The 17808-nt window shown below is 39.4% G+C and overlaps 2 protein-coding genes across 2 annotated transcripts; both read left to right on the top strand.

Moving 5' to 3' along the window:
- Positions 1-1311: 1311 nt before the first annotated feature.
- Positions 1312-3473, top strand: LOC125004516 (perforin-1-like). Its single transcript, XM_047579162.1, has 2 exons — positions 1312-1964; positions 2096-3473. The coding sequence occupies exons 1-2, from the start codon at positions 1429-1431 to the stop codon at positions 3264-3266; spliced, it is 1707 nt and encodes a 568-aa protein (XP_047435118.1). The 5' UTR covers positions 1312-1428; the 3' UTR covers positions 3267-3473.
- A 6320-nt stretch (positions 3474-9793) lies between these two features.
- On the top strand, positions 9794-12059 carry LOC125004517 (perforin-1-like). Its single transcript, XM_047579163.1, has 3 exons — positions 9794-9903; positions 10046-10581; positions 10732-12059. The coding sequence occupies exons 2-3, from the start codon at positions 10046-10048 to the stop codon at positions 11888-11890; spliced, it is 1695 nt and encodes a 564-aa protein (XP_047435119.1). The 5' UTR covers positions 9794-9903; the 3' UTR covers positions 11891-12059.
- The last annotated feature ends 5749 nt before the right edge of the window (positions 12060-17808 follow it).

Raw genomic sequence — 17808 nt, 5'->3', positions numbered from 1 at the left:
CTGTGCTCTATCAGAAAGTGGAACTTGCCAGTAACCTTTAAGAAGGTCAAACTTGCTAACATACTTGACAGACCACACCTGATCAACACAATCATCCACCCTGGGAAGAAGGAAGGAATCAGGTGTTGTCACAGCATTAATCTTCCCAAAGTCAGTACATGGCCTAAATGGGGAATCCAAATTGCTGACAAGGAGACATGGAGACGACTGACTGGAAGTAGAAGGCACAAGAAGACCACTTTCCAGCATATAACCTACCTCTGAGTCCAATATCTTTCGCCTTTCAGGGCTAACCCAATAGAACCGCTGGGTTATGGGTTTTGCATGCCCCACATCAACATCATGTTCTGTCAAGTTGGTAGGAGTGTCAGAGAAAAGATCGGGATATGATTGAATAAGATCAACAAGTTGACTGCGTTTATCTGTATCCATCTGTCCAAACACTGAATCTAACTTGGCCAACATTTCAGAATTTTTTAGACAACGTTGTAGCCGCATAACACCAAATATGTTTCTCCAGTACAGTGGCAGCCACCTCTTTAACAACATTGTTAGAAACATCATGTGCAAAATATGGCTTGAGCAAATTAATATGATAGACCTTCACCGATTTTATTTTATTTGGCATCTCGATCAGCTTGTTTTGCTTTGAAAGACGACAGATGACATTACACTGTTCACTACAAACTTAGTAGCAAACTGAGGCAGAAACTTGTGAACACTAAATACAAAACACCCAACAGAAAACAAAGTAATCTCATTTGCAAAAGTCACAATGTGACTGAAATGTACAGATGGGTAATATTAGAAAACAAAACAACACCTTTACAAATGCCTGACTCAACACAGCTCATCAGGAAATTATTCTGTGGTCCACCTTGACCTGAAGGACAAGGGACACTTCTTGAGGATAATTTTGCCCGGAGGTGGTTCTAGCTTGTTAGTGTCCTGGACAAATTTTAGAAATGTACACTACATAATGGTTAATATTTACAAATAGTATACAGAACAAATTTGGGGTGAATGTTCTCGTTTAAGCATAATGCATTTGAATCTTTATTCTATATTTAAAATACTGTGAACTTCTCAGTACTCAGTTCCTCTAAGTGTCACCATAAAACAACAGACTGGTGTGAAGGGAGTAAAACTGAAAGACTTTTTGTGGGTGTTACAGTGGTTGTTAACTGTATTCAAATTAAGATGTGTAAGATTTGTAAGGGCTCCACCTAATAAAGATCAGAAACTGAAATTTACAGAACAGAGTGTACTGTTGAGAGCCAAGGTAAGACCCTGAAGTCATCGATTCTCTTAATATCATTTACTTCAGCGTATGGGTAAATCGTAGTTAAACGTTTGCAGTGTAGAACTTTTGTTTCTTTTCTCGATGCCATTTGTTCATCTCTTACTGTCTCTTACCCTTTCATACAGATGTCGAGGCTGTGGCTTTTCATTTTTCTGTACTGGGCATGGAGCCCTCAGTGTCTTCCGTCCGCTGTTAGCTACATTGGTACACCACAGGAGTGTGAAAAGGCTCCCTTTGTCCCTGGTTACAATCTGGGTGGAGAAGGCTTTGACATCGTCACAATGGAGAGGAAAGGCGCCTATGTCATCGACACTGAATCGTGGAAACTTGGAAACGGCACTTGCAGGTTGTACAGAAACACCTACATGAATCAAGCAAAACAGAAGGTCCCGGTCGCTGTGGTGGATTGGAGAATCCTCCCCAAATGCAGTTTAACAGTCTCCAGCACAGCCTATGATTCTGTTGAGACCCTTGTCAATGATTCCACATCATCTGTGTCCAATGACTGGAAAGTTGGCCTTGACATCCCAGTAGATCCTTCTGTCACTGTTGGAGGTGGTTTGGGAGGTTCCCACTCCAGAGAATCAACGTTTGCCATGAAAAAGTCTAAACAAGACCACTACTCCTTCTTTCGTCATTCAGTCCACTGTAGCTATTATGGGTGAGTAAATGGACAGATATGTTTTATTTGGATCTGCTCTGGAAAATTGCCCACAATGGCAGCTATTTTTACCTAAAATAAATTACCTGTGATAAATAGTAACTTATTTAATAACTCTCTGTAATCCACAGCTACAGACTGGCAACAAATCCTCCATTGAGCCATGAGTTTGAATCAGCTGTGAAGTCCCTTCCATCCTATTCCCCTGCAACTGTGCAATTATATCACGATTTGATTGACACATATGGTACACATTACATCACACAAGTGTCTCTAGGAGGAGAAATCAAGGCCATCACTTCTGTGAAAACCTGTGCAGCCACCCTCAATGGACTGTCAGATACAGACGTCAAGGATTGTCTTGAAGTTGAGGCCTCCGCTAGCTTTGCCAGCAGTGCCAGCGTTAAGGCCATGACCAAACACTGTCAGCAAGATAAGAAAAAGTTAGGCCATGACCAAAGTTTCAGCAACACATTTAATGAGCGGAGCACAGAGGTGATAGGTGGACACATTGATGGAGCCGATGTCCTTTTTCAGGGACAATCAGACCCCTCAGCCTATAACAACTGGATTAAGTCTCTGAAATCAATCCCTGATGTTGTTCGATATAACTTAAAGCCTCTCCACACCATACTACCAAGTAGTCATCCTGCCTGGTCTGGACTGAAGCAAGAAGTGGAGAAGTACATCAAGAAGAATGCAGTGTTGAAAAAATGTTCAGAAAGTTGTAAGATTGGTCACAGGTCTAACAAAAGAGATCCTTGTGCTTGTGTCTGTACTGGTAGCCAGACTGTGAAGTCAAACTGCTGTCCTGCTAAGAAAGGTCTGGCTACATTAACGGTATTCAAACTTTATGCAGAGGGTTTGTATGGTGACAAATGGACTCAGACAGATGGTTCAGTGGAGGTTAAATATGGTGACCAGACAAAGCGTACTGCTATTATCTCGAATAATGACAATCCTAAATGGCATGAGAAGTTTCAGTTTGGACCAGTTACTATTAACATGAAAAACAAACTCAGGTTTCGTATTTATGATGAGGACACTTACTGGAACAGTGACCTGCTTGGTGAGTGTTCATTTGATCTGTATAGTGGGACAAGGTCAGATAGCTGCATGTTAAAACATGGTACCTTCTTCTTCTCCTACATAATGGAGTGTGCACCAAGTCTTGGTGGTGACCAGTGTCAGGATTATGCTCCCTCTCCCATGAATGCCCTCCTGGCCAAGGTCTTCTACACCAGAAATGGGGTCCTTGCTGGAGGTACTGGCATTTCATCTGCCAAATCAGTCAGTGAGTGAGATCGAGACAGCTGTTGATATGACGTGAATAAGGATTTGTTTTAATAGTAAATGTTTGCTTGTAGTTAATAGCATTTGCTCTCTGACCTTTTTCTGCAAATATAATTAGGTGTGTTTCAAAGTTCTCATATTTAATTCACATTTTCTTTGGGAGTTCCAAGCATCATAAAGCTTTTAATCTTTTCTTGTGCTTTGTTACAACTTCAAGCAATAAAGCATCAGTAAATACAAATCCTGCAAGTTGTTATTTTTCTTTGTGATATTGTGGTTTAGATGTAACAAACAACTGAATCCCCACAAGTACGTAACTTTGGAGAGATGGTAATTAAGCACATGACAATCAGAGGAGTCACACTGTGAGTGTAAGGAAGTGAAACCTAAAGAAAAGGAAGAGATTTGAATAAAATAGGGTGGGCAAAGGGTTATGGTGACAACTAATGTGTCAATGTTTTTTTGTTTGTTTGTTTTGTGTGGCTTTAGGTGCGAGTACGCGCATGAAGCCTGTAGATGGTGTTATTTAGAGCAGTCATCAAAGCTTTCCTACAGTGTGCAGTGGCAACATGTATCTTCGCAGTGAGAGAAAGAGAGGTTGGAAGAATGATTGTTTTACATTATTATTGTAATTATAATTACCAGCAGACAGTATTACAGGCAATTTTACACAAACGTACAATTTAAGTTGCTCCATTGCACAACCATTCAGATGAAAGGAGCCACTGAAAAGCAGAGTGAACAGCATTTTTTTATCTGTACTGTTTGTATGCATTCATTTGTCCATCTAAGAAAGACAACATGCAAAATCAATAAGTGCAAGATAAATGAACATAGATACCAGGATATCAACACCCACATCTGCATTAGCACTTGGTTTTCTTGGTTTAGTTGAAGCTGCTTATTAATAGCCACAATTGCTCATGCACATACATGTGAAGTGAAGCCGTTGCAGGGTGCACATGCACATGCAATATATGTATATAATAACACAGTAGACACACAAACATCTAAGAGTTTTCATCAGAAAACTGTACAACATCCAGAGGAGGTCATAAAGTGAGTGGGAAGAAGTGAAACCTAATAAAGTTAGGATAAAGAGATTTGAAGAAAATCTCTTTAGATAGTGTTATTTAGAGTAGTTTAGTTTTCTTAGATGGAGAGTTTAGATGAAATTGACTATTAATAGTCATGGATGTGAAGTGTAGTTGCAGGATGCACATGCAAGACGATTATACTGTATATACACAAAGTCCTGTGCACAAGGATTCACTTTCTTCTTCTTTTCATCACCTGTACGTATAGTTGTACTGTCACACATAACGTTCGTACATGCAGATATAGGAGAGATTTGGTAAACAATTAATTTACTGATTTATAAAACTTAACGGCTACAACCACACAGGGATTTGAATCTAACAACGGCAGAAATTATTAGACTGCTTTTCTTTACTTCCCTAAGTCAAAGGTACTTTCCAACTCTGTTGCTATCAAGGCGCCAAAACTCACATTTTATACTGTTAATATATGCAGTGTCTTTCTCTGCACTTTATACCGAGTTTCATAGCAGCAGGAGGACTAAGAATGTGTTTTTGTATAAGTCAACAGCACCATCCACTGGACAGTAATGAAAAGAGCCCACCTGCTTTTGTTGCGTGGTGAAAAATCTTCACACAGTTAGTGAGGTCTCAGTTGCACAGAAGAGACGAAAACAATGTGGAAGATCTGTGGTCTAAGTGTTTGCCAGTGCATCAGACAAATGAGACAGAAAAGTGGCAGGCAGAAAGACAAATCCAAAAAGCAGTCCACAAAAATGTACAACTGGCAAACTTGCTAGGGGCCAGGCAAACTCAGAATAGTAAGAAAGGTTCAGAGTGCTCAACCAGGACGTACAGAGGCAACCTGGCAATTATCAATGAATAGGAGGTATATACACTACAATATTCAATATTGCTATAATATTGCTGAAATAAAACAGGACGTAGTCAGAGAATATGTGGGTCATCATTATTATACCTATTCAGTTGGTCTATAGTTTATTCATTCTAGATGATTATGTTGAAATGGAAATCTTTGTGCATTTGAATGTAAATGTGTGAACTCTTATGAGTGTTTGTAGTTGTCCTACTGCCACCTACTGGTATGAAGAGTTATTTCCTCTTAGAAGCAGAATGTATGTGGTAGCAGCCATACCACCTGGTCATTGGCTGCAGTCTTTGTGGTATGTTCAAGTGCAACGTTTTGACCTTTTAGCTCAGACCACAACACAGATGACTTTGATTGCCAGTTTGATGTGTCTGTTCTAATGAAGGTTGCATTCAGTATAAACTGTCTTTAGCACATATGTTTACTGTATAGCCCATGTAGAGTATAAATTTCTTTTCTAGACACTATTAAACTAATATCTATTCAGTTTCATGTATGTATGACAAAATATTTGATGCTCAACTATGAACATGTTCCACATTTAGATTAAAACCTAGTTTTCTGAGATGGAGAGTTTAGATGACGTTGAATACTAACAGTCATGCACATGAAGTGCAGCTGCAGGATGCACATGCAAGACGAACAAACTATTTTTGCACGAAACCATGTGTATAAGGATTCATTTTCTTCTTCTTTTCATCACCTGTAAGCCTAGTTGTACTGTCACACATAATGCTCGTACATACAAACATGAGAGACTATCAGTTAATAATTAATTTATGTACAAGTGTCTCTCCCTCTGTGACCCGTTTCAAATTTCCACACAGACAGTGTTATGAAATACAGTTCACTAATATCTATACATTTTATCTAGACTGTATGTATGCATTAATTAGTCCATCTCAGCAAGAGAGCATGCAAAAACAAAATGAACATCGATACCAGAACACCCACATTTGCATTCACACTTGGTTTTCTTGGTTTAGACGACGCTGCTTGTAAATAGCCATGACTGCTCATGTACATGCATGTGAAGTACAGTTGCAGGATGCACATTCAATACATGCATAAATGCAATAGTCCCTGGGAATTAGAAGTCACACATGTGTCTGCATAGCTGAACTGTACTAATAACAGTATATGTAGTACATTTAAGACTTTCATTCAGAAAATGTACAACAACCAGCTGAGTCATGAAGTGAGTGGGAAGAAGTGAGATTTTTTTTTTTTTTTTTTGTGGTGTGCATGAAGCCAGTAGATAGTGTCATTTAGAGTAGTCATCGAAGCTTTACCGCAGTGTACAGTGTCAGTATGTATCTTATAATTAAAATTACCAGCAGACAGGATTGCAGGCAATTTACACAAATGTAAAAATGAAGTTGCTGGGAGAACTTTCCAGGACTCTATGTACTAGATAAAATGACATTAATCGAAACTAGACTATAAATATGGTCCACGTTTAGATACACCTAGTTTTCTTAGATGGAGAGTTTAGATGCATATGAAGTGTAGTTGCAGAATGCACATGCAAGACAAACATACTGTATATACACAAAGTCCTGTGCACAAGGATTCACTTTCTTCTTCTTTTCATCCCCCGTAAGTGTCTTTGTACTGTCACACATAACGTTTGTACATGCAGACACAAGACAGATTTGGCAAACAATCAATTTACTGATTTATAAAACTTAACGACTACAACCACAGAGGGATTTGAAACACTTTCACCAACTGTTCAAGCTGTAAGAAATGTGGCCCTGCAGAATCGAATCATTTAAAGACGACCCTATTCTCTGGGGTCAAGTTGAGCACCTTGGGCTCGATGTGGTGCTGGAAGCTGTGGTAGCTCCCTTTGTGACCCTTTTAGTCTTACACATAGAGGGTGTCATGATGTACAGTCTCATCCATTTTCATTTCAACACCCTCAAGCACAGTTCTACTATCAGACATGATAATTGTACTTGAAACACAGTTCAAGATTGTGTTGCACAACAAACAGGTATAAACATTAGACATGACTAAACTAATATGTGCACTATTTTCATATATGTGTGCGTTCATTTGCTCCTCTTAGAAAGAACATGCAAAGACTATGAGTGCAAGATAAAATAGCATTAACTCTTTCAATGCTGCACACACACCAACGTTGTCATCGAACTCAAGAGCTCAAGACCCTGTGTCTTGTCGTTACTGGGAAGGCAGATGTGTCTGTAATCTAACAACGGCAGAAATGATTAGATTGCTTTTCTTTACTTCCCTAAGTCAAAGGTACTTTCCAACTCTGTTGCTATCAAGGCGCCAAAACTCACATTTCATACTGTTAATATATGCAGTGTCTTTCAATGCACTTTATACCGAGTTTCATAGCAGCAGGAGGGCTCGGTCCATGTTTTTGTATAAGTCAACAGCACCATCCACTGGACAGTAATGAAAAGAGTTCACCTGCTTTTGTTGCATGGTGAAAAATCTTCACACAGTTAGTGAGGTCTCAGTTGCAGACACCAGACGAAAACAATGTGGAAGATCTGTGGTGTTTGCCAGTGCATCAGACAAATGAGACAGAAAAGTGGCAGGCAGAAAGACAAATCCAAAAAGCAGTCCACAAAAATGTACAACTGGCAAACTTGCTAGGGGCCAGGCAAACTCAGAATAGTAAGAAAGGTTCAGAGTGCTCGACCAGGACGTGCAGAGGCAACCTGGCAATTATCAATGAATAGGAGGTATATACAATACAATATTCAATATTGCTGTAATATTGCTGAAATAAAATATGTGTGTCATTATTGTCACACCTCTTCAGTTTGTCTACAGTTTATTCATTCTAGATGATTATGTTGAAATGGAAATCTTTGTACATTTGAATGTGAATGTGCGAACTCTTATGAGTATTTGTAGCTGTCCTACTGCCACCTACTGGTATGAAGAGTTATTTCCTCTTAATGACAGAACGTACGAGGGAGCAGACATACCACCTGGTCGTTGGCTGCAGTCTTTGTGGTATGTTCGAGTGCAACTTTTTGGCTTAGACAGAGGTGGAGTAAAACCACAACACACAGTGCGTTTACATGCACGTGAAAAAAAAAATGTATTGCCTTAATTGGACTATAACAGGAGAACTTAAGTGCATGTAAACACGTTACTCCGATTAAAATCGGAGTTCTCATTATCCGATTGAGGCACCCAGATAATGCGATTGTTTTCACGTTTTCATCGGATAATGCGTGTGCGCATGCTCCACCACCGCAGCGCTGACATGTAACCCTGGAACAAAAACATCGAAGAAAGCCGATCGCAGAAGAAGAAGAGAAACGGAGCCGCTAGAAGAACCGTCTGAGGGACAGCGCGGATATTATCTGCACCAGAATTAGCGCGAACATTACGTACAAGATTAAAAAATGTACTATTATGAACGACTCTTGTTTATTATATCGCGTAATAGGTCAACCGGAAATTGGGCCGTATTAACGTGGTATTAACCCGCTGAAAAGACACTTATCACCACCTAGTGTGGAAGAGGAGAACAGTTATTCGATTTTCATGCGCTGTATGTAAACAGATGGTGACTTCATCAAAGAGCACTTCACTAAAGTAGCAGGATTAATGTACCTTGATAACAAGGCGGGCATTCAACGATGTTAGCAAGACCAAGTACACAGCTGTGTCGTGAACTGAAGACTTATCAACAGCATGTGACTAGAGCACACATATGTGCATATTTATGGTGTAGATCAGACATGTCAAACTGTATTGTTTACAGCCCACAAGATAAGATTTTATAACGATCAGAATTTGCATGCAAATATTTTGTGTGCACACCACTGATACTACAAATCACACTGCATTGCACTATCTGAACTCGGATCAGATATACGTCAATCAGCTCCACTTCCCAACTTAATTGACTAATTCATCTCAGGGTCTCAGAGTTACCTCTGCAACCGTTGAGTCTATCAGTACCGCAGTGCGGCGCTCTGAACCAACATCAGTCCATACTGTTGACCTTGAAGCTCAAGCCACAAACATCAAAGCACTAAATACTAAAATATGTCATCAGATTTTTACACAAAGACGTAGTAAAGCTGTAACAGTTAGCAGAAAACAGGCTAAATCTGTTAGCCTACTGTTCTATGGTAGCACACACGGCAAACAGAAAACACCACTACAGCTAAACACCAGTCGGTTAACATACAAACTAACATACAGACATGCTCAGAGTGTCCGTGAACCAAATATCAGAAGCATGTCTAACATGGCATTAGCATGTTAACTTAGCCCTGTGGTTAGCTCTACTCTCCACTGTATTGTAACCAACACGTTAATCTTACTAGTTTTGTTTTATTTTGGCATCAATTCAGTATGTCGATAACAGCAAATTCATACAACATACAAATAATGTTAGGAAACCAAACTGTGGACTGTAAATCTCACAATGTCATATGAAAAATATTGTTGCATTGGCCCCCGTTGGTAAAACAGTCCGGGGAAAAGTATTTGGAACACACCTGCATTTTGTTCTCATAAGACTTTACGACTAAGCGCGGAGCAGTGTGATGTTTTGTGAAATGATACGATCGGGGTGCGGAGTGAGTGTGAAAGTGTGAATGTCGTTGGTCAAATGTAAAACTTTAATAAGTGAAATTCAAGGCTCCACCTCCTGGATGTCAGTATTTTAAGTTGGACTTCGTGACCCCCTGAACAGAACCTGCTGTTGAGTCACAAGGTAATGTAGACCTTTCTAGTGTGACGCTGGTACTATTTGTTAAGTTTAATGCCTTTCAGTTTGAACTTCAGATAATTGTGGGTATTATTATAAATGATTTCATGGCCATTTGATATTTTCCTTCTGCTGTTTTTTCATACAGATGTCGAGGCTGTGGCTTTTCATTTTTCTGTACTGTGCATGGAGCCCTCAGTGTCTTCCGTCCACTGTTAGCTACATTGGTACACCACAGGAGTGTGAAAAGGCTCCCTTTGTCCCTGGTTACAACTTGGGTGGAGAAGGCTTCGACATCGTCACAATGGAGAGGAAAGGCGCCTATGTCATCAACACTGAATCGTGGAAACTTGGAAACGGCACTTGCAGGTTGTACAGAAACTCCTACATTAATGGACAGAAACAGAAGGTCCCAGTCGCTGTAGTGGATTGGAGAGTCCTCCCCAAATGCAGTTTAACAGTCTCCAGCACAGCCTATGATTCTGTTGAGACCCTTGTCAATGATTCCGCATCATCTGTGTCCAATGACTGGAAAGTTGGCCTTGACATCCCAGTAAGTCCTTCTGCCACTGTTGGGGTTGGTTTTGGAGGTTCCCACTCCAGAGAATCAACATTTGCCATGCAGAAATCCAAACAAGACCGTTACTCCTTCTTTCGTCATTCAGTCCACTGTAGCTACTATGGGTGAGTAAGTCTACCCTCATACCAAATCCAAAATAAGAAGTTTAACTTTAGTGTTTTATTTGGTGTATTTTTGTAGTTAATTTCATTTCTATCTGAGTGAAATATTATTGGCTGCCTGCAACTGACTTGTATGCTTTTTGTGCTCCACAGCTACAGACTGACAGCAAAACCTCCATTGAGCCATGAGTTTGAATCAGCTGTGAAGTCTCTTCCACCTTATTCATACAGGGCTGAGCACTTATATCGAAGTGTAATTTCCTCATATGGTACACATTATATTACACAAGTGTCTCTAGGAGGAGAAATCAAGGCCATCACTTCTGTGAAAACCTGCGCAGCCACCATCAATGGACTGTCAGAAACAGAGGTCAAGGATTGTCTTGAAGTTGAGGCCTCATTTGGCTTTCCTAAGACTGCCAAAATTAGTGCTATGTATAAGCGCTGTAAGCAAAAGAAAAGGAACTTACGACACGGCCAAAGTTTCAGCCATGAATTTAGTGAGCGGAGCACAGAGGTGATTGGTGGACACATTGATGGAGCCGATGTCCTCTTTCAGGGACAATCAAACCCCTCAGTCTATAACAACTGGATTAAGTCTCTGAAATCCATTCCTGATGTTGTTCGATATAACTTAAAGCCTCTCCACACCATACTACCAAGTAGTCATCCTGCCAGGTCTGGACTGAAGCAAGAGGTGGAGAAGTACATCAAGAAGAATGCAGTGTTAAAAAAATGTTCAGAACGTTGTACGATTGGTCACAGGTCCAGCAGAAGAGATCCTTGTGCTTGTGTCTGTACTGGTAACCGCCTTGTGAAGTCAAACTGCTGTCCTGCTAAGAAAGGTCTGGCTACATTAACGGTATTCAATCTTTATGCACAGGATTTGTATGGTGACAGATGCACTCAGACAGATGGTTCAGTGGAGGTTAAATATGGTGACCAGATAAAGCGTACTGCTATTATCTCAAATAATGACAATCCTAAATGGCATGAGAAGTTTCAGTTTGGACCAGTTACTATTAACATGAAAAACAAACTCAGTTTTCATGTTTATGATGAGGACACTTACTGGAACAGTGATCTGCTTGGTGAGTGTTCAGTTGATCTGTATAGTGGGACAAGGACAAATAGCTGCATGTTAAATCATGGTACCCTGTTCTTCTCCTACAAAGTGGAGTGTGCACCAAGTCTTGGTGGTGACCAGTGTCGGGATTATGTTCCCTCTCCCATGAATCCCTTTTTGGCCAAGGTCTTCTACACCAGAAATGGGGTCCTTGCTGGAGGTACTCGTGAGAAATACTTTCGATAAGTCAGTAAGGCCAGGAGCTATTAGATAAATAGATCTGCAATCTGGGAAATTTCACAAGGTAATGGAGATTTAGAAGTAAAAGTTCCTTTTATCTTTTGATTAACTTTGTTTATCACTTGCAACCATGTGTAATCTCAAATGTGCCAGTAAAACATTTAAAGCAACAACATCCATGTGTGCTTGTTTTTATTTAATAAAAAAAATAATAATAATAATAATAATAAAAAAAAAAATCTGTTATTGCTTTTTACATGTCATTATCATAATTACATATTCAGGACAGATGGTGGTTCAAGCGGGAGAGAGAACACAGATATTATCACCTAAGCCCCAGAGCTAATTATATAATGTTTGAACAAATACACAATAAACTACAGTTTGACAGAGAAATATCTGGATGCCTCTGTGATTCAAGTTATAATTTGAAATTTGTGCAGGTCTCCAAAATAGCTACTGTCAGGGTGGAGATAAATAAATAGACAAATACCGGTCATTATGTTCCGGTTTTTGTGTCATGTCAAATGAACACTATAAAAAGAAAATGCAAATAAAACCAGTGCCCTCCTATCTTTGATTCTCATTAAAGTCCTGAAACTATGGTAGCTAGATGTTCTTCTGACTCAGCGAACATTCATTTTTCAGCCGTCGCCAGCCTCTTCTGTGTTCTGTGTGGAAGGAATCCAAAAATGGCCACAGGTGGTGTCCGTATGAACAGCTGTTGCCATAGTGTTTAGTGCTGGATGTGGAGCATTTGTGGATGATTTGAGTGAAGTGAATGTGCTTTGGCCTCAAGGGAGAAGAAGCTGCACAGAGCAGAAAAGTGTTTGGGTATCCGTGTTGGTGCCAGCAGCAATCTGCTCATTGTTTAAATTTATAATTGTTCAGGCACGCAAGCAAATACATTTGCACACACGTTTAGCGTGTAGACATGCGTGCATGCACACACCCACGCCTGGGGAAGGTTTCATGGAGAAGATGCATTGTTGTACTCTCTGTGTGTTGTGTATTTACATAAGCACAAAGCATCTTCAGAGGGTCCCAACCAATAACTTTGCCTCAGAGTAACGGCGCACCTGCTCTCTGCGATATAAATAGACGATGGATACATCAACTCCCTCGTGTCAAACAGCTCAAAAACTTCAACTGTCAGTCTAGACAATCTGAAGTTGTTCATGCGGATTCGAGTTTTCTGAAATACACCTTTAATATGAGAGTGCATCCCTAGCCACAGAAAAAGGCTGATATGAAAGTTGTTATGGTTGTCTCACATTTCACATGATTTGTCATAACATTACTGTCCTCATGTGGTAATGATGTGAACTGCAACTTCTCAGAGGGCCAAGAACTTTGGATATAAAACATCAGAGGGTGAACAAGGTGATTAGGAGACTGTGTCAACTTCATAATGAAAATGCATAGTGCACACACTTCAAAATGTGCTTCTAAGTACACATCTTATACACATGTTATTAAAAAAAGAAATATGCAAATTGCAAATTTGCACATTTCAAATTCCCATATCAAGGACAAAATACTCTCATTTCTCTCGTTCACTGAGCTCACATAAAAAACAAAAAAAAAAACACCCTCGCCTAAGTCTGCACAGAGACCCCCTCGAGTCTCACAGGTTAACAGGTTGGATTCAGTGGCATAGGTCTCCCTTGTGTACTGTGGTGTCTGACAACAGAATCTTAGTTGGTGGGGGCCTTTGGGTATGGGTCCTGTGGGTTGAGGAGAGTATTTTCTGTGGATCAAGCTGGTTCCAGTCCATCCCACAGATACTTGATCAGTTTAGGATCTGGAGAATTTGGAGGCCAGGTTTTTGTATCTTTTGAGTTGTTCCTAGATTGTTTGTGTGTGTGTGTGTCTGTGTTAGGCTGCATCCAGCTGCGAGTGTATGCTGCCATCAAGGAGTATCATTGCTATGGGGTTGCGGATGTCTGGTCTGGTCTAGGTAGGTTGGTACATGTCTAAGAAACATCCAAATCAACGCCAGGTCCAAAAGTTTCCCAGCAGAACATTGTCACAAGATCAACATTATTTCCTTCCCCTGTCAGTGGTTTTAATGTTGTGGCTGATCGGTGTATACAAGGACAGAGCTAAGACGCATTTGAGAGTTCGCAGTTATTACGGGACTCACTTTCTTTATCCTATGAATCTGATTACATGTACCAATCATAGAGCGGTTAGTCACAATCACAGGTTGTACATTTAACAAGGTTTCAGACAGTAACACATTTAAATAATATTTTCAACTGATGCCATTGTGAAGTCCCTTTGGTGTCATGGTGCTGAGTGTCTCTTTCAAAAACCATGATCTCAATACCAGAGAACTTTTATGAAGTCTTTCTTCAGCATAACGTTTAGCATTTGTATAATCAATGATACCAGTTTTATCATTTGTTTTGAGCGTTTAGTTTGTCCCACATATACAAGGATGGACATAGTAGCAGTATGTGGTGTGATTTCCAAACATTGTACATATTTTTTGCAATGCGCTTATTATTATTATTATTATTGCTCATCTTTATATACATTTACTTGCCACTTCATTAGATACACTAGTGAATTCATTCTGACCTAACAGTCCTGCACTACATCTTATCTTCATGAAGGTTATAGTTTTCAGCATTAATTTATTGATTCAACTGTGTTTTCATTTTGGATCATCCAGTTGAATCACCATCTTCGTGATACTTCGTTTTTAATTCAAATTGAACATTATAACATTCATGAAGGTAAGATTTAGTGCAGGACATTCAGTATCACTAGTGTAACTAATGAACTGCGACGTGAGTATATATTGTATATAGTGTGTATTGCTTCCCATTATATAGTTAGTTCTGTTATTATGTTCGCACAATTCTGTTTCTCCACCATGTCTGCCTGTTACGTGAACTCCTCTTAATATAATACAGCTGTCAAGTTAAGAACAAGGTACACTAGTTTTATGTCAGTCAGTCATCCATACGGTAATGCTGTGACTGTGAAGGTTATTTTAGTTGTAGGAATAAGACAACACAAAACATCTCATCCTCTTTCAAAATCCAATGCACTGCAACTCATTTGATTTGAGAAATAACGATATTTAGTTTCAGTTTCGAGTATTTTATGAAAGTATTTATGAAAGTAAACTTTAGCGCAGACAATCTGGGCACATTTTCTGATAATACTTCAATATTTTCAGTGTGTAAGCCTTTGACTGCAGAACTTCCTAGAGAGTCATTTTTTACTGTAGTATTACTAGAGGATTGCATATCAATAGGCTAACAATAATGACTCTTACTGTCAATGACTTATTTATATTTTATTTGTATTTCATTTCTGATCGCAGTGTTGTTGTTTGAGTGTTTTATCTCAGGGCAGAGTCTTGTATATGCTGCACCGAGTGACACATGAAACAGTATCACACTGATTGCGGAACTTATCATTTACACTTCAAAAAAGAGGTAGTGCACGGAATGGCAGGCGGGTAAAATAAGACAAGTTTTACTGATTCTGTCTTATATCATTTACTAAATAAAACCGCATCTATTTTTCTTCTAACTTATGTAGTTGTTTCTAAGCTAAAAGCAGGAACTGTGTGCGCTCATGAAACGCTGTGGCTTTGATTAATCCACAGAAAAAAAAAAAACTGTTCGACTTTATTTTATTTTTTGTTTTCCACTTGTAATCCTAGTAGAGGTAGCTACTGTAGTATTTAATGGTGCAGAAACAAAATGCTCTAAAACAGCGTAAATACGTAATCCAAATCAAAATCTCATTGTACTTATTTACTGACAAAACAAAACGTAATTTAAAGAAATCAAAACCAAACCAATCTATCAATCTCTTGGCTGGATCCAAGGTAGAATTTAATTACAATTTAAAGAAAATTGCAAAACTACAAATGTGTCAGTGGAAGGCCTCCAGTCTGAGTCTATGTAATGTAAGTGAAACAGAATTAGCAGGTATTAAATTAGTTTGACCCTATGAGGCCAACTTTAGCTTTTTGCGACATAATAAACACTATAGCAGGTTTAATTTGAGCCCACACCCCCCTGTGAAACCTGTGAACCTGTGAAGAGCTTGTGATGTTAGACTTTTGAATGAACAGAGAAAAATAAAGCTCCATTGCCTTTTGCAAAAATCACCAATGCTAAGTACTGTTATTGATCATTATGATCAGTTATTGTGTCATCATTACTAATTAATTTCTATTAATTTGTACCAATCATCTGTTCTCCCCATTGATAAGTGTCAGATCTGTCGAATATCATTTATAAAGAAAGAAAAGTCCAGGTTGTGCGAGTACTTTTGCGACCACTTTTGTTAAGAGGCCTCATTGAGCTGTAGACTCCAGACTGCGGTGTGGCAGCAGGACTGACGCACTCAACTGCAACACACTAGCACTCTGCAAACTGTGAAACTCTACCGAAAAACATCTCGTATTAATAATGTTTTTCTGTCACGTTGTGCAACAAGTTGGCCCTCACAGCGTCAGATTGCCGTCTAATTTGCCAACAGAGCCGCACCCCGTTATCATGAACAGGGTGAACTTGTGAGGGCGAGGCGAGTCAACACTTTTTGCGTCTCTTAGGTGTTTGTGCTGTCACTTTGAGAAACTATGAAAAAGTTGTTTTTATGTTTTTCGAAAGACGTTTTGTTGGCGTCTGTGATGGTGATGGTGTGCAGCGTATTATCCCTTACAGCTGTCACTTTTTAGAAAACTTAGACTAGTTCTTGGCAGTATCCATCCATCCATTCATTCATCCTTGTTTCTGTTGTAGAATAGTGATATCTGTTTAGAGTTGGATCAATGGAAGGTATCAACGTTGACACCTTGGATAGGTCTACAGTCATACAGTTAAATGTGTACTCAATACACACCTGCAGACTATAAACCACCTTTATTTACCTGTCAGAGAGCCCCTTTGACAAGAGGCCACAGTGGTAAACACGTTATTTATTTAAAATGGAACGATGTAATTCAGTGTACTGAATTCGTACTTCTTATCATATTAAGATGGGATGGTGTATTTTTACCACTGAACCACTCACAAACTGTACCACAAGCACCTGGATGTCTTCCACTAAGGTGAGAACCATGCATCCCACCCTAACCAGGGACTGTTCACTTTCTGGGCACTTTTAAACTGACTATGGATAATTACCTCATAAAAGCCCACTTGAAAGAAACTATCCCTTTAAAAAAGATGAATAGTACAATATACAAAATGTATATTTTTATAACGTCCTGTTAAATTGTTTATGCTTGCAACTGCACCATGTATTTTTAGCTACACACAGCCTTTTAACACAGTATTCTGTCAACACAGAGTGTATTAATACATTTTATCTGATAAAAAATTCATTAGGCACGCAAATTGTGCACACCGACTCAGATGGATTTAAAGATTCAGTTCCCATAAATTTGTAATGCAAAACAAAATTAAGTTGTTACCTCTTGAAAGCAGAAAAATAAAAATACAATATTGAGAAGACATCAAGAGCAGCAGTGTCCCCTGACAAAGGAGCTGCAGATTTATCGTTACAGGAGGCCAGTTTTAGATGCTGCTAGCAATGCTGGCACCAAACAGTCCATCAATTTCTGTGATACAGTTGATCCTGAACAGCAACTGGGAGCATGAGCACAACGTGTCAGACTTATTGGATGATGATGTCTGGGTTTTAATGAAAACTTTAATGGCAGGTGAACGTTTCAGCCTATGTGTATATATGACTGACACAACATCCCTTTAAGTTCAAACGTGCAATAATTTCAGACAATAAATACAGTCTGTTAGCTGTGCAAACTTCTCGAGAGCCTGCAGCTCTGTGGAGCTGTATGAAAATACAATGGAGCTTTTAGCTGGATTAGATTTGGATTGGATCTAACCAGCAGTACATTAAGTGCATGAGTATACAGAGGTGACAGT

This window comes from Mugil cephalus, chromosome 2, assembly GCF_022458985.1.
Source record: "Mugil cephalus isolate CIBA_MC_2020 chromosome 2, CIBA_Mcephalus_1.1, whole genome shotgun sequence".
In the NCBI taxonomy this organism is placed as follows: domain Eukaryota; kingdom Metazoa; phylum Chordata; class Actinopteri; order Mugiliformes; family Mugilidae; genus Mugil; species Mugil cephalus.
The sequence above is the reverse complement of the archived record's forward strand: the minus strand, read 5'-3'. Positions and strand labels throughout refer to the sequence as shown.

Coding starts and splice junctions, on each gene's coding strand:
- LOC125004516 (XM_047579162.1), top strand. CDS start 1,429: ATGTCGAGGCTGTGGCTTTTCATTTTTCTGTACTGGGCATGGAGCCCT. Junction 1,965..2,095: donor GTCCACTGTAGCTATTATGG/GTGAGTAAATGG, acceptor TGTAATCCACAG/CTACAGACTGGCAACAAATC.
- LOC125004517 (XM_047579163.1), top strand. CDS start 10,046: ATGTCGAGGCTGTGGCTTTTCATTTTTCTGTACTGTGCATGGAGCCCT. Junction 10,582..10,731: donor GTCCACTGTAGCTACTATGG/GTGAGTAAGTCT, acceptor TGTGCTCCACAG/CTACAGACTGACAGCAAAAC.